Source organism: Triticum aestivum, chromosome 5D (assembly GCF_018294505.1).
Source record: "Triticum aestivum cultivar Chinese Spring chromosome 5D, IWGSC CS RefSeq v2.1, whole genome shotgun sequence".
Taxonomy (NCBI): Eukaryota; Viridiplantae; Streptophyta; class Magnoliopsida; order Poales; family Poaceae; genus Triticum; species Triticum aestivum.
In genome coordinates, this window is record NC_057808.1 from 295,497,677 (window position 1) to 295,519,657 (window position 21,981).

General features: G+C 44.8%; 2 protein-coding genes across 2 annotated transcripts; one reads left to right on the top strand and one right to left on the bottom strand.

Moving 5' to 3' along the window:
- Positions 1 to 9,789: 9,789 nt before the first annotated feature.
- LOC123124709 (ankyrin repeat-containing protein At2g01680) lies at positions 9,790 to 15,171 on the bottom strand. Its single transcript, XM_044545281.1, has 3 exons — positions 14,346 to 15,171; positions 10,692 to 11,236; positions 9,790 to 10,595 (listed from the first exon to the last, which is right to left on the bottom strand). The coding sequence occupies exons 1-3, from the start codon at positions 15,109 to 15,111 to the stop codon at positions 9,894 to 9,896; spliced, it is 2,013 nt and encodes a 670-aa protein (XP_044401216.1). The 5' UTR covers positions 15,112 to 15,171; the 3' UTR covers positions 9,790 to 9,893.
- Positions 15,172 to 18,841: 3,670 nt separating this feature from the next.
- LOC123120522 (myosin-2-like) lies at positions 18,842 to 20,154 on the top strand. The gene is made up of 2 exons (XM_044540533.1): positions 18,842 to 18,899; positions 19,451 to 20,154. Exon 2 carries the CDS (start codon positions 19,456 to 19,458, stop codon positions 20,152 to 20,154), a length of 699 nt encoding a protein of 232 aa, XP_044396468.1. The 5' UTR covers positions 18,842 to 18,899; positions 19,451 to 19,455.
- Positions 20,155 to 21,981: the final 1,827 nt, after the last annotated feature.

Sequence of the window (21,981 nt, forward strand, 5' to 3'; positions counted from 1 at the left end):
CAAGGAGGAAATTGATGCTCGCTTAAAGCCCTCGACATCCGCCTCAAACTCATTTGATCCAAATGCGGTTCATGATGCGGATGATTCGAGAGAACCTCTTGCATCCCCGGCTCGCACTCAAGTTCCCAAGTACAATGCCGTGGAACCATTTTACTCACCACAACCCTTGCAGCACCCTCGCATTAATCCTGTGGGGCCTCCGCCCCCTTTGAAAGCTAACGCGTTTGCTAAGTGGAAGCTAGATATGGAGTCTCATATTCGCAGTGCATCTACACAACTATGGTGGATTGTGGTCAATGGTTTCAACCCCAAGGATCCCATGAATCTCACTCCAAGAGAAGCAGTTGATGATCAACTCAATGCTACCGCCCACCACATGTTGCGCACCGCGGTGACCGATGACTATAGTGACTCCATTGCTCTCCTCAAGACCGCCAAGGAAATTTGGGATTGCCTTGAGGAGGCCCTCGAAGGTGATGAAGCAATTCGAAGATCTCGGTTGGCTTTGCTCAAGCAAGAAGTCAACCTATTTGTGAGAAATGAGGGTGAGTCCGCGGAAGAGGTATATCGAAGGTTGAAGTCTCTTGTGCTCAATTTGAGAACCTTTGGGTGCACTTGGGCGAATGATGATTTCATTAAGGACAAGTTCATTGATGCTATGGTTCTCACGGAACATACCATGGTGATGATGATACATCAACGCCCGGACTATCAAAAGTTGACCGCGGCACAAGTTGTATCCACCTTCTCAACTCATGTTCTTTTGGAGACCAAGTCCAAGAAGACCTTTGCCATAGCTCAAGCCACCAAGAACTCAAATCTTGCATTGAAGGCCAAGAAAGTAGTTGCCCAACCCTCAAGGGATGAAGAAGTTGTTGAAGAGACTTGTGAGGAAGATGTTGACACCTCATGCCCGGCAAATGACTTTGCGGAAGACTTGGCTCTCTTGGTCAAGAAATATTCCGGGACCATGGCAAACAAAGGGAAGAATCTGCAAGGAAGATCGTTTGGACGAAGAAAATGCTACAATTGTGATAGCCCAAGACATTTTGTGCACGATTGTCCTTATGAGAGACGTGAAGACAAGTCCGAGAAGCTTGTGCTCAAGAAGAAGAAGTTCACCAAGTTTTCCAAGAGGAAAGATGACAAGGCTCTTGTTCATGAGGAGTACATGTCCGGAGATGAAGATGACGGTGATGATGATTATGTGGGCACGGCCGCCATTGCCATGCATGCCACTACCTCCTCCTCCACCACCGGCCTCTTCGACTCTCCCAACGAGGACAAGCCGTTCACTCATCATTGCCTCATGGCCAAAGAGGTAAAAACAAAGTCCAACTCTCAAAAACCCTTCATTCCACACTCCCAATGTTTCATGTGAGATAGTGGAGGATGAGTGTGATGATGGTGTGGATAATGATGAGGAATCCTTGATGGCTTTCATGAACACTCTTCATGGTGAAGCTCGTGCTCGTTTTAGTGATCTCCTTAAATCACTCGCCGAACGCGATGATTTTATTGAGAACGTTGAAAACCTCCTCATAGAGGAAAAAGAGAGAGTCGAACTCCTCGAGCACGAGCTATATGAAGAGAGTGTCATGAGAGCATCACTTGAGGAAGCCTTGTCTTCTCATAAAATTGACTTCGTTAAAACTGATGATGTGTTGCAACTTGCTCTTGAGAACAACGATGCCCTTAAAGTAAGGGTTGAAAAGCTTCTAGTTGATCACACGAGACTTGTTGAGGAACATGAGCTCCTTGTGACTAGTTCCAAGGTTGTCAAAGGTGACCTCATTGTCCTCACCGAGTCGTATGCTCAACTTAAAGCTACAACCATTAAGGCTCTTACTTCCGTCCCTCATATTGATTTAAATGATGAATCTTGTATGGCTAACTTTGCTCATGATTGCACCTCTCTCCAAGAGGAGAATAAGAAGTTAAAATCCCAAATTGAGAAAGGGCTTGTGTCGTGCATTCAAGGGGAGAAAAACCTCAATGACCTCTTGAGAAACCAAAAGGAGTGTGTTGCCAAGGAGGGAATTGGGTTTGACCCCTCTTCTAAGAAGAAGAAGACCAAGAAGAAGAGCAACAAGAAGAAGATCGGTCCTACTTCTCCTCCCCAACAAAAGATAGCATTTGTTCATGAAGGACACAAGGAGAAGGAGAAGGAAAAAGGGAATGTCGGGGATGGCAAGGTCACTAGGGACAAGGCCATTCCCAAAGAGTTTGCCGGCAAGAACAACCCATCTTATGTCCTCATGAGAGGAAATGATGGTCATACCTTTGCTAAATTTGTTGGCACTAACTATGATGATTATGCTTGGACTATTTGGGTTCCTAAGACCCTTATTGCTAACTCTCTAGGACCCATTGCAAAATGGGGACCTAAAATCAAAGCTTGATTCTTGTAGGACTATACCTCCAGTGAAACTCAATGGGTGATCGATAGTGGTTGCACCAATCATATGACCGGAGAGAGGGAGATGCTTGTGGAGTTCATTGATTCGGTCAAGGCCACTTCAAACATCTCTTTTGGTGACAATAGCAAGGGCAAGGTATTGGGTTTGGGCAAGGTGGTAATCTCTAGTGATGCATCACTTAAGAATGTCATGCTTGTTCAATCTCTTCACTACAATTTACTTTCTACGATTCAATTGGCTCGTGCCGGTTATGATTCTCATTTCAGTGAATTTCATGTGACCGTCTTTAAGAGAAGCAATCTCAAAGTGGTCTTTGTTGGGCATGTTGAAGACAACCTTTACGTGGTTGATTTCTCAAATGAGAAAACTTATCTTGCAACATGTCTAATGGCCAAGGCCGACGTGGGGTGGCTTTGGCATCGCCGGCTAGCGCACGTTGGCATGAGAAATTTACAAGCTCTCTTAAAGGGGGAGCACATCCTTGGACTAACCAATGTGTCTTTTGCCAAAGATCGTCCTTGTAGTGCGTGCATTGCCGGAAAACTTCATGAAAAAGCTCATAAGGTGTCAACTATCATTACCACATTGAGGCCTCTCGAGCTCATTCACTTGGATCTCTTTGGGCCTCCATCTTATGATAGTTTGGGAGGGAGGAGGTATTGCCTTGTCATTGTCGATGACTATACAAGATATACATGGGTGTTCTTCCTCAAGACTAAAGATGAAACTCAAGACACCTTCATCAACTTTTCCAAAGAAGCTCAACGTCAACATAATTGTGAGATCAAGGCAATTCGAAGTGACAACGGCACCGAGTTCAAAAATTACACTATGAACGAGTTCTTGAGCGATGAGGGGATCAAGCATCAATATGCCGCGCCATACACTCCCGAACAAAATGGTGTTGCGGAAAGGAAGAACCGGACTCTCATTGAGATGGCAAGGACCATGCTTGACGAGTACAAGTCTCCATACAAGCTTTGGGCCGAAGCCATCAACACCGCGTGCCATGCTACAAACCGGCTTTATCTTCGTAAGCTCAAGAACAAGACTCCCTACGAACTCCTAATCGGGATAAAGCCTAACGTCAAATACTTTCGAGTATTCAGTTGTAAGTGTTTCATTCTAAATAAGAAATCCCGTTTAGCTAAGTTTGCGCCTAAAACTTATGAGGGCATATTTGTTGGATATGCATCAAACTCGCATGCGTACCGTGTTCTGAGGAAACGGTAAATGTGGAGTTTGATGAAGATAATGGTTCCCGTGCGGAGCAAATTGTTCCTAGTGTTGTAGGTGATGAGGCTCCTTCACAAGCTATAAGGACTATGGGGATAGGCCACATTCGTCCACAAGAAACACCCCAAGTCCAAGTAGAAGAAGAAGGAGTAAGAGCCCCTCTTGTGGATTCTCCACAAGGGAAGTCATCACCGCCACCACAAGGTCAAGATGCTATGGAAAATCATGAACCTATCCAAGAACAAGATCAAGTCCCTCATGTTCCCGAGCAAGATCAAGGGCAAGCCCAACCAAATGGCGAAGAACCAATCCGTGAGGCCCAAGGTCAAGCTCTTGATCAAGATCAAGATCAAGATCAATCCCAACCTCAAGTGTCTTCCACATCATCACATCCAAGTGATCAAGAACTAGAGGTTGTGAAGAGAAGGGTGTCTCCAAGGCTAAAGCATTCTCAAGGCCAAGCTTCTTCCTCAAGTTCAAAACCAAGTGAAGAAGAGCTTACCCTCAAAGTGCAAAAAGCGGCCGCCAAGTTAAAGCATCTTCAACATCTCACCGACAACATTTATGGAAGCACAACAAAGGGGTAACTACTCGTAGACGTTTGGCAAACTTTTGTGAACATCACTCGTTTGTCTCTTGTGTTGAGCCCCTTAAGGTTGAAGATGCACTTGACGACCCGGATTGGGTAAATGCCATGCATGAAGAACTCAACAACTTCACCCGCAACAAAGTATGGACTCTTGTGAAGAGACCCAAAGAACATCATAATGTCATTGGAACAAAGTGGATCTTTAAGAACAGACAAGATGAGCATGGACAAGTCACTAGAAACAAGGCAAGGTTAGTGGCACAAGGGTTCACCCAAGTTGAAGGTTAGTACGGCAATCGATCCTATAACCCGGTCTCCCAACTACCATCATGAGACCGGTAAAATAGAAAACTTATCAAGAGCAAACCTTTGCCTTGCACATGGTCCTCTTGAGCTAGATGATGACGATCTTGACTCCCTCAAGATGGACCACCTTTCTTGGTTGTGTTGGCTCGATGAAGTCTAGTTGATTGCTCCCCCATACTCCACTATGGGTGAGCCACTCTTCCGCACATCTTCACCAGTCCATTGTCACCACAATGGACGGCAAGCTTCAAGCATTTGATCTCGTCATGATGCTTCACTTGAACTTGCACACCGCAACATCTTCACAAGTCCATTGTCGCCACAATGGACGGCAAGCTTCAAGCATTTGATCTCTTCATGATGCTTCACTTGAACTTGCACACCGCAACCTAACCCCACAAAGAACTCTCACGAAGATCATGGGTTAGTACACAAAGCGTAATTGACAATGCTTACCACACCATGGGATCGCTTGATCCCTCTCGGTACATCTTGTGCGCTTTGTGTGTTGATCAACTTGATTCACTCTTGATTTAGTCTTGATCAACCTTGACTCTTTCCAACTCTCTTCATTTGGATGATGTCTTGAAGGTAAACATGAATGATCACACAATCTTCTTCTTCAAGACATGCTTGCAATAAGCTCTACTCTCACATGACCAATCTTTGGATAATTCCTTAATAACACCTTGGTCACCACATAAACTCCTTGAAACCAACACATGGACTTCAAGAAAAGCCTATGGACAAATCCTTCAAATATAACTCAAGGCAACCATTAGTCCATAGAGATTGTCATCAATTACCAAAACCAAACATGGGGGCACCGCATGTTCTTTCAATGACGAGTATCGAAAGAGGAGGCGAGGATCTACTGTCGGGCGTCTGTGCATTCCGCGGAATCGCCATCTTGGAAACGAGATGTTGATGCAAGATTATTTTTTGGAGAATCCTACATATCCTACACACCTCTTCCGCAGAAGGTACCGAATGCGCCGATCCCTTTTTGTGAAAATTGTTGAAGCTTGCGAGGCAAATTGCCGGTATTTCACTCGGAGAAGGAATGCCGCGGGCTTAAAGGGATTTAGTGCATATCAAATAATCTCCGCAGCTATGCGGGTGATTGCATATGCCGTTCCGGCTGACTATGCTGATGAGTATCTTCGCATTGGTGAAGATAGCACAATTGAGTATGTGCGTAGATTTGCGAAAGTGATCGTCCGTGTCTTTGGTCCCGAGTATCTTCGGGCACCAAATGAAGATGACACAAAGAAATTAATGGCAGAGAGGAGAGGTTGGCCTGGGATGCTAGGTAGCATTGATTGTATGCATTGGAATTGGAAAAATTGCCCCAAGGCTTAGCAAGGAATGTATTGTCGCAAGTCTCGTGATGCAACAATCGTGCTAGAGGCCGTAGCATCCGAGGATTTATGGATTTGGCATTGCTTTTTTGGTATGCCCGGCACACTCAATGATATCAATGTGTTGCAACGCTCTCATTTGTTTGCTAGGCTTGCTAGTGGTGATGCTCCTGCTTGCAACTACACTATCAATGGGCATGAATACACAAAGGGGTACTATCTTGCAGATGGTATATATCCTCCTTGGTGCACATTTGTCAAGAGCATCAAAGAACCCAAAACAAAAAAACAATGTGAATTTGCAAGGGTGCAAGAGGCAGCCCGAAAAGACATTGAAAGAGCATTCGGTGTTTTGCAATCTAGGTTTGCCATTGTCCGAGGTCCTGCTCATTTTTGAGATAAGAAAACCCTGAAGACACTGAAAGACTTAGAATTCTTTTACGATAATGTGGGCAGCCGTGTCAAACCAGCTAGAGACCCAAACCGCATTAGAGTTTTTCTTCAGACATACAAGGAGATTGAAAATGCAAACACACACTTTCAACTTCAGGAAGATCTCATTGAGCACCATTGGCAAAGGGCTGGACAGTGACTAATTTTTGTATTCATTTGTATTTGTATTCATGACAAGTTTTGTATTGCATTATTTTAAGTTTGCTACGGTGATTTAAATAATTATTTGTAATGCGGATGATTATTGTTTTATGTTTGATTTGAATAATTTAGTTTGTTTTCGATTGTTGAATTATGTTGGATTTGAGATTTGCGGGCTGATGATTTGCGGGGATGCAGTGGCGCAAAGAGCAGAACCCGCATAGCCGACCCGTAAAACAACATATTCCGCGAATATACTTTTTTACAGATCCGTTTGGGGGTCTGCATCTGTGCTAGCCTGCGCCGGCCCGCAAAAGCTATTTTACGCGAACTGCATACGCGTTTTGCAGGCCGACGTTTCGCAGGGTCTGCTAGAGTTGCTCTTAATCGCTTTCTCCCTCGTCTTCGTTACACAAAACAAAGTACTTGAGCAATTTCAGGAGAGATGTCGCGGAATAGCCCTCAGGAGATGTCGCTTTCCCACCTCCGGTGAGGCCTCGCAGGAGCTGTCGCGGAATCGACTGAATCATTTTTTTTTCAGTAACTAGGACAATGCCCGTGCGTTGCAACGGGATATAAATATTATAGTACGTTAATTAGCTCGTGATTTACCTATCCATACAAATGCGAGTGTATAAATAATTTTTTATCAATTCCTTCTCGTATTTCCCTTTTAATTAGTTTGATAAGAAGTTTGGAGTAAAATTTTGATAAGTAAATAAGGGGGAATTGTTTTAGAAGGTAAGTTAAGGTTATTGATTATCATGGGGGGAAGCTACAGACAAAAGGCGTGGTGGGACAAAAAAAACACAAGGACAAAAAAATTGGTGAAGGGACGTGCTGGGACGGGGGAGAACGGGCTGCCAAAGCATTCTTCTGGCAAGAAATAAACACTACTCTCTTTTTAAGTAGTAGAGATATATAGGTAACTGCCCTCACATTGCAACGCGTGAACCTTATGTATGGGTGGATGCTATATTCACGCTATGCTATCAAGAATGAACACAACCAAATATTCAGTGGGATTAACTTTACTTTTGTTAAGTATCAGGCAATGCATGTATTTTTTTCAAATATAAAGATATATAGTCGGTATATGGTTGAATGCCTCATGCTATATGTCAGGAGAGCCTATCTCAAATTCCTTTCCGCCAATAAAAACAATATAATATGTTGAATATGTATCACAAAATCACTACAAGTCCACGCATTAGGAGCAACCTCTTGCAATATTTACCTGGCTATTTTCAAGGCCAGCCTATAATCTGGCATGTCACCTTGTTTTTTAATGGAATTCCAGAAAGTCTTCTCCACTACCTAATAAAACATGACAGAAAATAATAAAACTATGCCACAAAGAATGGTCTCAAATTTAGGAATTCCTTCCTCGAAATTCAATCATTTACCCTGCAAGATGTGAGGAAGGAGGATAGGCGGAACTACGATGGAGAGGTGTAGAAGGAGGCCGAGAGGACGCGCCGACGGAGGCCGGCTATGAGGTGAAATAAACTAAAATCCATGGGAGCCTGTGTTAGAATTAAACTTGCTTGATGGTCACAAAATACATGTTATATAGGTAATGCCAAGGGGGCTTCTCTTGGATCCCAGAATCTTCACGTAGTGTATTGTGTCACTGTGTGCATATATCTCTCGAAGCACCACAAAATGGGAAAAATAGCATCTCCGTCAGCTTAACTTTGTCGCGCACGGCCCGGGCATCCACCACCTCTTCTCGCCGCAGTGGCTCGCCGGACGTCAGGGCGCCAAGTCGTCGGAACTATTCTCATGCCTCTTGTCTTGAAGTACCAGAAGACGGTGTTCTAAAAGCCGTCTAGCATCTCCTGCACGCACAACATCAAATTAAGCCACGTGAAGGCCGATCCTTTCATAGACTCCATCTCTTAGAAGGCACGCCTATAGCTAATCTCATGCATGCAACGTTTGTTGTTTTTCTGTTTAGAATAATGTGTGCATGGTCGTGATGTGACCCATGCATGCACGTACGTAATCGCATGATGGAGCTGCTCCCAGCACGCATCTCTCCTTTCCTTTCTTTTCTCCAGGTTGTTGGTATGAGCTGTGAGAAGCAGTCGCCGGGAGGGGTCGTCGAGCTTCTCAATCGAGGTCGGGGAGGTTGACGTAGATGTCGGATCTCGGCCTTGTCGGCTGGTCGCCGTCACCTGACAGAATCAGAATGCACATAATACGTTGTGGTTGCTTTGCCGGTGACATGTACACTGCAAGTTTTCAGGCCATGGTACTAATGTTTCGATTTCTCACCTCTCGTGTTGAGAGCCGCCGGGCATGCAGGATGTCCTTGTATTGGAAGAACTCGACAATGTAGTCATAGACCCAGTCACCCAGAGCAGGCAGTCCATCTCGGCTCTCGCCTACTTCTCCACCGACAGATGCTCCAGCCTGTGGCAGCTCAAGAAAACGATGTGGTTGCCTGCAAGCAGAGGAAGCAGTGGATATTATCAGCGTCCTCTGTTGTCTGTTCTATTGGTAATTAACCTCTTCCACACAAGGACAGACCGGCATGTTTAATTACTTACCTATGGCAGCGGCGCTGGAGACACCCTTGCCGCCACCAGACCAGACATGTCCTTCCCGAGCACAAGCTTCCAGAACCTCGGTGGCGTCCCCCCTGCGTCATGCTGGAACTGCTCGCTCGGCGAGCCGGCCACCATACCACGCGGCTACAGGGTCCCTTCGCCTGTCGCCTCGCACACCGACGACAACTGCTCTCCTCTCTGCTCTCGCTCATCTCTCTCTTAGCATCTTCCACGACGGCACAAGAAAAGACGGGGAACGAGCGGGCCGGTATATCGGATAGGGCAGGTTTGGAAGGAAGAAAAACAGGAAACCACGTGAGTCACGGGAGCAATTAATTACGAGATTTTTTAGAAAGAAAATTAATTACGGGATTAATTTAGGGAATCAGATGGAACCAACCCGATAGGAAAGAAAATCGGTGAAGGGAGGAAAGAAAATCGGCGGAGGGGTGTGAGGTCGTACGAGAGGATGGACGAAGGGTGGGGGACGTAAGAGGGGAGACGGAACTTATACTACCTAAAAGATAAGTATATAGAGAAGTAGAGATAGGAGGAATAGCAAATTCAGGAATACATACTTTTCTTTTTCAAATTTCACTTTTTTGGAAAGGGATAACCCTAGCCTCTGCATCATGTGATGCACATAGCAATTTTATTAAACGTAAAGTACATCCACGTCATCTAGTACCAAAAAATTTACAGCAAAACACGACCATTAAGATTTGTTTTCACTTGTTAATCGCCTTCTGCCGCCTCTTTTCATCACACAAACAAAATACTCAAGCAATTTAAATGTCGTACGTATCGACCAGTCGCACAATGTCATTACAAGTCAATGCACTCTATCAACCTTGTAAAATATTAGCACCCCAGCGATCACAATGTAAGGCCAAAACTCCGTCAGAAAGGTCAGCAAAATCGCCCTTGGCAGCCTCCACCATGCCCGAACTCCAAGCCTCTTCAGCAACATCAGCTCCCCGTTGGTCACCATCGAGAAGACCCAAACGGCATCGACCAAGGCGAGAGCCGTGATAGCACAAGATGCAATGGCCGTCGTGCGCGCGACCGCAGCCAGCACCACGTACAACCCGAACACAAAGGCGGCGGCGAGGCTCCTCGCCGAGCCGGCCATGAACGTGACCGAAATAACAAAGGAGATCATGCGGGTACGGATGTCCACGGTGGTGACCCCCGCGTACATGAGGCTGGTGATGGATAGGCACGCGCTGATGAAGGCCAGCGTGTTGGCGATGATGAACACGTCAAACGCGTAGTGTCTGGCCAGCGTCGGCGTGCCACCATTCGGATGGTCATCGGCTCTGTAGCCACCGGGCAGGGCGAAGGCTGCGGTGAAGGCGACCGTCGCGATCAGGACGGAGGCGATGCCGATGGTCTGTGTGGAGTCGGTTATCTTCTGCGCTTCTTCCTTGGGGTCTAGCATAACAATATGTTCTTTGTGGAAATGATCGCATCTAAAAGTGCCATTCTTTGCGCCGGCATCTTGAAGCAACTTATGTATCATAATTCTTGGGTTCTGCAAGGATACATTTGAGGAACACAAAATAGATCATTCTCTTAGTGCAAGTCTGTGGAGCTATATGCATGAACTGACCAACAAACAATTGCTTACCAATCCGTAATGAACCCCTGCAGGTGTCGTGATCCACGAGAGATCCAGCGGCGTTTGGCCCTTGTTGTTTCTCAGATTCAGCTTAACTTTGCGGTTCTTCATCAAAGGACTGAAGATCCACACGTTCCCCATCTGGATCGCAAGATGCAGCGCGGTGTTGCCGTCCTTGTCCTGCATGTTCATCACCGACGATGAGAATTTCTTGCTCTGCAGCTTGCAGGCGTACGTCACCACCGACTGGCTCTCCTCGAGGACGGCCACGTGGAGGAAGGTCCTGCCATTGGCGTCGTGTAGCTCGGCGCAGTCCTGGCGGCCGTCGAGCAAGACGTTGACTGCCTTGACTTTGTTCGCGTACGCTGCCACGTGTATGGGAAATGATCCGTCGCTGTCTGCCTGATACGCCGCGGATTGGTCGGCATCCAGCAGTAAGCTGATCCCCTCGTGCTCCCCCCATGATGCCGCAAAGTGGAGAGGCGTGCTTCTAGTGGATCGGTCTGCTTGTCTGATGAGATCATTGTTCCATTCCAGTAGCATTTTTATTGTCCCTGCAATTGCTAGTTGTTAGAGGGTGCTTGCATACATTTTAGTCTCATGACTAAAAATAGTGGGATTAAAACTTGCTAGCCTTGCCCATGCTTGGATCCAAATACTAAAGAGACTAAAATCAAGTTAATGAGCATTTATTATCCTCCAAACCCTCCAATCTAGAACTCGCATGTGTTAAAGGAGAGGAGTTAAATGAGGAGAGAGAGGACTAATCCACATTTCAGTAGGGGTACCCGTGACTAAATTTTTTTAGTCTCAAGACTAGTTTTAGCCCCTCTTTAGTCAGGGGTGCTTGGAACTTTAGCCTCTTAAAAAGACTATTTTTAATCAGACTAAAATAAGTCCCTTGGATCCAAGTACCATTTTAGTGGAACTATAATAATTCCAGTAAGTTAGGGATAAGTATATTTTTCGTCCCTTAATTTTTTTCTAAAGTATAGAAATGGTCCCTCAACTTCAAAACCAGCAAACTGTAGTCCCTCCGTTTTTAAAACCGGATAAGTTTAGTCCCTCATACCATTTTAGCTGATTTTTTTGCTGACGTGAACTGGTTCTTGTTTGGAACAGTGGAACCAGCCTGTTAGTGGTCGAAATTTGAACAGTATGTGGTGTAAAAAAATAAAAGACGCGCAAAAAATATATCGTCGGTCGTCTGACTCGAAAGGGGCACCTCACGCTAATAAGTGCAAGCACGGGCTAGCCACCCAGCGAGTAAGCTTTTTTGTGATGCGGACAAATACATTTTATTTATTATTTATCGAAACACACCTGACATGAAATGGATAGAAGTAGAATTCAGCTTCATTAAAAGTATCATATATCCTTATACTGAGAGATACTTTCTTATCTTTTTTCTTGTATTTGAACGCGGAATGCTGGTGCAGACGAGTTATCTATTAAATTAAGAAAAGTGAGTAAGAACCACTTCATTATTTAACCAATTTTGACATTAGTATCTTTGTTGTATAGATTCTTACACATCAATATAGCTACTTCATTGTGCACATGAGCACAGAAAACAAAAACAAAACATATGTGCAGAGGACTGAAACTGGAAAAAAAAATCGCTTTTAAATGAGTTAATATCATTGTACACCAAACATGATTAATATCTGCAAAACTACAAAAGATTTTATACTTGTCAATTTTGTACTACATAATATCCGTGGTGTGGTGGTTACCTACTGATCTGGCGTGTTTCTGGTCTTAAGTTCGAAACCTCAGGGACGCATTTGATTTTTAGGCCTAAATATAGGGACTAAACTTATCCACGTCAGAAAAAAATTGTACACGTTGATGTGACGGTCCAGCCTCTACGTATCTAGTTTTAGTCAAAACCACTCCACGTCAGAAAAAAAACCTGCCAAAGTGGTATAGGGACTAAACTTATCTGGTTTGAATAGTTAAGGAACCAAATTTTGCTGGTTTTACAGTTGAAGGATCATTTCTATACTCTCAAAAGAGTTGAGGGATGAAAAATATACTTCTCCCTAAGAGTTATAATACTCCTACTCTGTTATATATTAGTTGCTCTCGAAGTATCAGCGGCAACTACTAATATCCTCCGCCTCAAATCAACTTTGATTGATATTATATACACCCTTGGTTTATAAACATAAGACATTTTGTTAGTTTAAATTGAACTATCAAAACGTATTATATTTATGAACAGAGGTAGTATTATTTTAGTTAAATACAGAAAACCACCATATTTAAGGACACCTTTGCAGAAAAACGGTTCTACAAATTTTGGGCATATAACACTGCATATATGATAAACTTTTTGCATAAACCACTTATCGGTGGATTAGAGCGTTTTGATGACGTTTCCCATAGGCGGGTCTTGCTTTTTGACGATGTGGCGTAAGGGTTCCCATTATAGAGGAGTGTGATCAAAATTTACAAACTGGTCCCTGTAATTTTACATAGACAAACCTCAGGGTCGGTGAGTGTGAGCTGTTGAGCTTTGTAAGTTGCTCCATGACTCCGAGTCGTGTTCTATGGTGTCAACTTTGGTCGCTTGGGTGACAGGGTTGTCGGCTCACTTGGAACAAATCCTCGGGGCTGGAGTGTATGTGCCTTAGTTGTATTGATTTTGGGCCAGTTTTCCTTGTTAACCGCTCAATTCTCCTCTTCTAGTAAAACGGTAGAGATTTTCTTGTTTGCTGGTAAAACTATGAAGAGTTGAAATGAGGCTTTTGCCCAATCTGTAGTGCTTTTGCAATAGTCTGTGTGACGGTTGGAAGTTTTATGAATTTTATGTAGTTTGTGGCTTTCCACTCTCACTTTCATCCATCAATTGTGTAGTAGCAAAACTGTTTGATGTGTGTGGTGCACTCTTCAATTATTTAAAGAATTTGGATATTCAAGTTCAGAATTAAAAAACTAAAATTTGGACTTCTAGAGTGACGACTCTTGAAATCAAGCTCCAATATGAACTCAGTTTAATAATAAGATTTAAAGATTTGGAATATGAATTTAGAAATTTAAATTCTTAGTTGCCACTTGGTGGAGACAACGCAATGATGATAAAAAAAAGTACTCTCCATGTTCGGGTTTATAAGACATGCGTGTATTTTGAGGTCAACTTTGACCTCTATTTTGACAAAAAAGAAATGTTCTTTATATGTCACGAAAATGCAACATTGAACTAGTAATCCAAAGAAGTTTCCAGTCATATATTTTTTGAAACTGCTCCACGCACGATTTTTGTGCCCGATCTATGCATGACGTTCAGTCCAGCGGCTAGTGGCCTTCTCAGTCATATGCATGTCCGGCTGGATGCAACTTCGTCTGTGAATCGTGCAAAAGTATGTCGTGTGCACTTCTCTATATTTTTATATCACATATCTCATGTATTATCAATCTAATTGATATTCAAATAAATTTCGAAATATGTGCGGACTTTATAAACCCAAACCAGAGTACTTGGCATGCAAATAATCATTTCAGCAGGTTTTTTTTGGATAAATTGACTTACATTCATGAATTATTCATTGGAAATTTGAAAGTGTTTTTTATTAATTGAGTGTAATTACAACAAGTTGGTAATGAGCTCTAATTCTGCCGCATGAATGAGACTGTAAAATATGGGGGCGAATGTCTCACCTTTGCCCTTGAGAGCGGCCACATGCAAGGCATTTCGCCCGTCTGGTCCAGAGTAGGAGAGCCCTTCGTCGTTCTGATAGAGCTGCCGTGCAATGTCGTCGTGATCCAGCGAGACAGCCAAGTACAGCGGCGAGGCGCCATCGGCCGGCGGAACTCGAGCTAGCTCGGGGTCCTCCTTCATCAGCCGGGCGACCATGTCCCTGCTGCCCAAACGGACCGCCTCGTGGAGCACCGTCTCTCCCTGCTCGTTCTGCATCCTCAGCATCGCCTTCAACCTCTCGCCGCCGCCGCCACCATTCTCCGCTTTCGCGAGATCCACGAGATGAGCGACCATTCTGCCCCACCCGGCGCGGACGGCGCAGTGCAGTGGCGTGTCGCCGGTGCCGTTCCGGGCGTCGAGCAGGTGACGGGCCCTGTCGTAGATCACCGTCGCGCTCTTCAGGAACTGATCGGCGTCGCCCCGCGACGAGACCACGTGGAGAACGGAGTCCCGCGCCATGGTGAGCGCGTCGGCCGAGGTTACCGTGGATGCCGATTCGACATTGACGGCTTCCTCGATGTGGACGATGACATCACGACGTGCCGGTCGCACTGGCGCCGGCTGGGGCGCCGCTGCTGCGTCGTCTTTTTGGCCAAGGAGACGCTCGAGCTGCCCCCGGTCGCCGCGCCGCGCGGCCATGAGCAGCTCCGGATGCGGCTCGAAGTCGAACCCCTCATTTGGCTTGCTCCGTGGGCTGGGAGCTTGCTCTGTGTTCTCTGGAGCCATTCTGGTAGGCAGCAGGTGCACTATTGGTAGATCCTAGCGCTCGAGCCTACTATATCTATGTATGACCGTATCAGAGATAGATGGCTACTCGGCGGACTCAAAGTATAAAGGGCAAATGCGTTTGCTAATCGTTCGGGCCTAGACAGTAAACAGTAGAGATGCGATTCTTCCTTAGACATCACGTAAGGGCAGTAGGAGCAGTCCGCCTGTTGCCACCCATTTGGTTGGATTCAGCCAGCGAAAGTGTCATGTCCCTCCCTCCCTCGGTACCTTTCTTCAGCGGCGTTCCAGTTCTTTGTGCCAGCAATGATTGCACACATGTGCATCTTAACGGCACACAGATCACGCATTTTTTTTTAGAAATTCCGCATCGCATTAAACTGATATCGAATTATAAGGCGGAAATACACAAAACCGTGGAAACCACGAGGGAAAAGGAGAGAGAGGATACATTTCCAGAAACATTTGCAAGAAAACTGCATAGAAGCAGATTTCTGCAACCACCATTCTTACCACTTGCCGTCTTCAAGACGGAAAAACACCATCGCCCATGAAAGCTTTGTGAGCCAAAAAATAGGCCCGCCGTCCGCAAGGCGCGTCGACCGAGAATCCCTTGAAATAGATCTTGGGGTGTGAAAAATATACTTTCCTCATGTAGAAATACTCCAATTTAAATCGGAAATGCTAGGCAGATCCTATTTTGCGTGTAAAAAGTGGAATAAGGATTAACTTTTTTGGGGTAATAAGGATCAAATGCGCATCCCGTGGCTACCTATAGCTTCTTTAGAGCATCTCCAATAGACGGTTCAAATGTAAAAATACCTAACTTTTAGACCGTCTGGGGCAAAAAACGCTGCTCCAACAGACGGTCCATATGTAAAAAAATGGACTGCGGCCTCCTCGTGATGTAAAATACAACACCTCGCGGTGCAAATTTACATCACGAGGTGCATCTGGTCCAAATTCGGCGACCGCCCGCCAACGCCCAACCGCCACTTCATTTCATTTCACAGCCGCGCATGTCCGCTCGCCCGAACACCAGCCGGACGGAATCCACCGCCGCCACCGCCCAAATCCCCGCCACCACCGCCCCAAATCGCCGTGCCGCCCTTCGCCGCCCTCGCCCCCGTCGCGTCCCTCACCGGAAGCCGTCTCGCAGCCGCCCGGGCGGCCGCCGAATCGGGAGGCAGCCGCGGTGGGATTCGGCGCCTACGGCGGTCTGGCTGCCCATGTAGGCCTCCACCAGGTCCTTAGGCCGCCGCCCGCCTCCGCTGCCCGCCGCTGCTCGCTGGCCCGCCCCGTTGCCACCGCCTCCCGGCCCCGCCGCCGCCCCGCACTAACCCTGTCCAGCCGAGCTGCCGTCGGTGCTGGCCCGTGCAGCGTTCCTGTGCCGCTGCTCATGGTGTTCGCGTCGGTTGCTGCCCGCCTCCGTCGATGCTGGCCGGCAAAGGAACACGTACATGGGAGCTCGGGCTCTGGCCATGGCGACCACGGACGAGCACGGGAGCGGTGGAAAACGACACCGATCGAAGGGGAAAAAATAGGGGGATTGGGAGAGGAGCTCATCACGCGGAGGATGGCGCGCTCGGGGAGGTCGGGGAGAGCTTGATGGCGACGGATTTGACGAAGGCGGCCGACGTCCCGAGGTTGAAGAAGACGATGAAGGCGATTTTACATCTACATTTTGGACCATTTGTTGGAGTTGCTCTTTTGGACCATCAATTTGGACCATCTGTTGGAGTTGAGCTTTTTTTGGAGCTCCAAAACACACTTTTTGGCGGTCCAAATTTTACATCTCTGGTTTGGACCGCCAAATTTTGGACCATCTATTGAAGATGCTCTTAGGCCGGCCCTTTCAGCTTCCCTAGACTGGATTTTTAACTTTTTTTTCTTTCAGGTTTTCATTTTCTGTTTATAATCTTTTTTTTTATTATGTCTTAACCTTTACTCTTACCTTTCTATTATTAATTTTTTATTCTTTACATTTTATAAAGTCGTGAACATGTTTTTGAGTTTGGAAATATTTTATGTATTTTGAATCTTTTTTTAACTCCAGGAACATTCATCAAATAGGAACATTTTTTTTCAATGCGGAAATGTTCCTAAAAATCCAGGGAGATTGTTTCAAATGTGGGAACATTTTTTAAATTCATAAAATGTTCTGAATCCAAGAAGATTTTTTAAAATTCATTAATATTTTTGAAAAATCCATAAAAATTTCAAATTCATTATATTTTTAATTCAAAACATTTTTCTTAAAACCAGGGAACATTTTTAAAAATTTCCAAAAATAAAATAAAATTCATGAATGTGTCTAAAATCCAATTTCTTTTTTTGGAATTGTTGAATCTTTAAAAATTCACAAATATTTTATAATATCTGTTATTTAAATTCATGAATGTTTAGTAAATTTCATAACATTGTTTAAAGTTGTTGAACCATTTCAAAATTCATGAAAGTTTAATAAACTCCAAAATATCTTTAAAATTCCATGACATTTTATAAAATTCCTATACTTTTTAAAGTCAAGTTTTTTTTCGAAAACTTAGTTATAGAAATAGAAAAGTAAACAAATATAAAAAATAGGAAAATGGGGAAATGAAAGAAAAAATAAAAAGGAAACGAGAAAAAAAGGGCGCCCACCCGCACTGGGCCGGCCCAAAGCACGCATGTGAGGTGCGTGATTTGCTTGCAATGCGGTGCGCGTTGTATATGAGCACTCCCAGTGCTGCTGTTTTCTTTTGAACACAATACAGACGCAAATCGCTCATATACATGCGCATACCTATGAAGCACACGCGCACACCCTACCCCTATGAGCACCTCCGAAAGACTGAGCCGCATATTCATCTTGAAATTTGCGAAGTCATCGTAGGCACCTCGTCGTTGACGGGAACGTCTGCTCCCACTGAATGCACATCGCCGAAAATTCTGAAATAAATCCAGGAATAAATGCAAGCACCAGGATTTGAATCCTGGTGGGCTGAGGATACCACAGTCCCTCTAACCATCCAACCACAGATGGTTCGCCACTCCCAGTGCTGCTATACATCGCTCACTGCGTAGTCTTTAGTGCTCGCTTTAGTTGGAGTGAATTGCAGAAAACCACCACATTGAAGCCTAGGGTTGCAGAAAAGACTCTTCTACGTTTTTGTTGCAGAAAACACTGATTTCGCGCCTAATCATTTGCAGAAAACACCTAACGTCTGTTGGGGCATTTTAAGCACTATTATGACAGGTGGGGCCCTATTTCGTCTACGTGGCGTCACGGCCGCAAGCTCACGCCGTCTAACGGTGCTACAGTGGCAACGGCGTGGCGGCCGCTACTGCTCCGCCGTGTGGGTAAAAACTGGATCGATCCAGCTCTCTGCTCACACTCTCGCCTCTGCCTCGCCCTCTCCTTACTCTATTCTTCCTCCTCGGCGCCGCCACACCACCGACCGCCGTTCTGCTGCTCCCCGGTGCCATGGTGTCGTGGAGCGACGAGACCAGTGAGGATTCAGTCCTGAACATCTCCTCCTCCTGCGATGGCATCATCAAGGTTAGTTGGTTAGATAGCTAGAGCTAGGGTTAGGGTTAGTGAATTGGGGATTTTGTCACTGAGCTCGATCTGAACCTAGCCTTCTCTTTGCTTGCTCCCGCAGCTTCCAGCTACGATGCACGATCCGAATTTCAATGGCACTGACGCAGATGTGAATGTCTTGTGTGAACACGGTGAGCCGGCCGAGCACTTTGTAGCATTTGAAGGGATGCACACGGGCAGGAGGTTTCTTGGATGTGCTAAGAAGGTATGATTCACATCCTGTGTAAAGGAAGTTGTTTGCTTAATGCTTTTGTTTATCAAGGTGTTAAGATTTTTTTAGCTTGGTCTTTGTTTAGCTTGGTCTGACATGCCTTGTCATTAGTGGATTGTACACATTGTTTATTGTGGTCAGTGCTTACTCCTTTGTTTATCAAGTTGTTAATTTGCCTTCAAGTTGTTTATTCTGGTCAGTGCTCTGCCTTCAAGTTGTTAAGCTTGGTTAAGTGCTTTGTCTTTGTTTAATTTGCTTTAGGCACTGTATTGGAGTGTGTTCTCATTAGTGGATGGTAGTCATTGTTTATTATGGTCAGTGCTTAATGACTTGTTTATCAGTGGGCATTGTTAATTTGTCTGCTGTATGGTAAGGAACCTGTGAGTGCTTAGTGACTTGTTAATTTGTCTGTTTAACAGTGCACATATTAGATACATGAACCTGTTGGTTTGATGGTCTTAGACAATTATTTATTCTTTTATTGTTTATAATACAGGAAGGCATAAACTGTGGAGTAGTTCAATGGATTGATTTTGAATGGCCAGACTCAATGGAGAAGGCATTGGCCAAGCTATGGGATATGTATGAGGAGACTAAGTCAGCTAGGACCAATGACAATCTAGAGAGTTCCTTTGCAATTCACAACCTGACAGAAGAGAAGAAGAAACTACAGGAGAACTATGACAGTTTGTATGCTGATGTGAATGCTCTTTTGGATGCCCAGCAGCAGAGGGGTGTGGAGTTAACCAATCAAAAGGAGCAGAAGCAATATCTTGAAGTGAAGATTGCTGAGCTTGAAACTGTAGTTGGCAACTTGAAGGCAGAGTTGTCAAAGAAAGAGGAGGAGAAGAAGAAACTACAGGAGAACTATGACAATTTGTATGCTGATGTGAATTCTCTCTTGGATGCCCAGCAACAGAGGGGTGTGGAGTTAAACAATCAGAAGGAGCAGAAGGAATATGTTGATGTGAAGATTGTTGAGCTTGAGACTGTAGTGGGGAACTTGAAGGCAGAGCTGTCAAAGACAGAGGAGGAGAAGAAGAAGATGCTGCTAAACTATGAAACTCTGAAGAACCTGACATGTGCTCAAGCCAATGTGATTAGGATCTTGAAGTTCAATCATTTGAAGGAGAAGGAGAGGCTGACAGAAGAGAGGCTTAAACTGAAGTATCACATTTCTGAGCTTCAAAAGTCTGAGGAAAAGATAAAGTTGAAGCTTCAGGGTGTGAAGGCCATCTTAGATGAGTAGGGTGCCTTCTAGTATGATAATCATCTATCAGTTTCTAGATGATAATCTTGTATCCAGTACTTTAGTATGAATTTGTGACCCAAGTACTTCAGTGATGAATTTGTGATCTATGGTGTTGGATCCAGCAGTGTTTTAATCTAGATGATAATCATCTATTAAGTACTTTAGTATCTATTTCTGAACCTTTATGTATGTATTTTGTGAGATCAGGTGTTGGATCCAACCTTGATGAACCTTTATGAATGTGAGTGCACTTTGATTGTTATGTGGTGTTTGTGCTTAGTAGAATCACATGTGCTCAAGCCAAGGTGGTGCATGTGCTAAGTTAGTAAATTCTGTCATCTAGATTCATGGATTAACCTTGAGGGTCATTTCATCGATATATGGACAAGGTAACCATAGTGCCACCTTGAGCCTCATCTTGTCGACATATCGATGAAATGACCCTAGGGTTTACCTTGAGCCTCATCTTGTCGATATATTCGATGATTTGACCCTAGGGTTTACCTTGAGCCTCATCTTGTGGACATATCGATGATTTGACCCTAGGGTTTACTTGAGCCTCATCTTGTCGACATATCGATGATTTGACCCTAGGGTTTACCTTGAGCCTCATCTTGTCGACATATCGATGATGTGACCCTAGGGTTTACCTTGAGCCTCATCTTGTCGACATATCGATGATTTGACCCTAGGGTTTACTTGAGCCTCATCTTGTTGACATATCGATGAAATGGCCCTAGGGTTTACCTTGAGCCTCATCTTGTCGATATATTGATGATTTGACCCTAGGGTTTAGCTTGAGCCTCATCTTGTGGACATATCGATGATTTGACCCTAGGGTTTACTTGAGCCTCATCTTGTCGACATATCGATGATTTGACCCTAGGGTTTACCTTGAGCCTCATCTTGTCGACATATCGATGATTTGACCCTAGGGTTTACCTTGAGCCTCATCTTGTCGACATATCGATGCTTTGACCCAAGGGTTTACTTGAGCCTCATCTTGTCGATATATCGATGATTTGACCCTAGGGTTTACCTTGAGCCTCATCTTGTCGACATATCGATGATTTGACCCTAGGGTTTACCTGAGCCTCATCTTGTCGATATCGATGATTTGACCCTAGGGTTTACCTTGAGCCTCATCTTGTCGACATATCGATGATTTGACCCTAGGGTTTACCTGAGCCGCATCTTGTCGATATATCGATGATTTGACCCTAGGGTTTACCTTGAGCCTCATCTTGTCGACATATCGATGATTTGACCCTAGGGCCATATTAACAATCCAACAACAGTGCATCATATAACAATTACTAGTTTAGCCTAAACTAGTGAACATTGTAATGGCCATAATAACAAGCCAACTTGACACAAATAGAGAGGCTTAAGTACAGTGCATCATATAGATTCATAGATTACAGTACCATATCACATAATCATGAAACTAGATCCAACAACATAGCAATTATTAGTTCAGCCAGATTACAGTACCATAAGTTGTTGCCAAAATAGATATTAGCAATTACTAGTTTAGCTAGATCACATCATCATCAAGGTTCAACATCAGTTCCCAGAAGCATAGAAATAGTCTTTCAGCCTGCTGGGTTGCTTTCTCTGTCTTGGTGGGTTCCAAGAAGCTCTCCTGGCAGCAGTTGTGCTGGCTGCCCTTGTTGCTGCACCTACAGTTGAAGAAGCTGCCCTTGGTGCTGGAGAAGTTGAAGAAGCTGCCCTTGGTGCTGGACTGTTGAAGAAGCTGCCCTTGGTGCTGGAGTTGTTGAAGAAGTTGCCCTTGGTGCTCCACTTGTTGATCCCCTTGGTGCT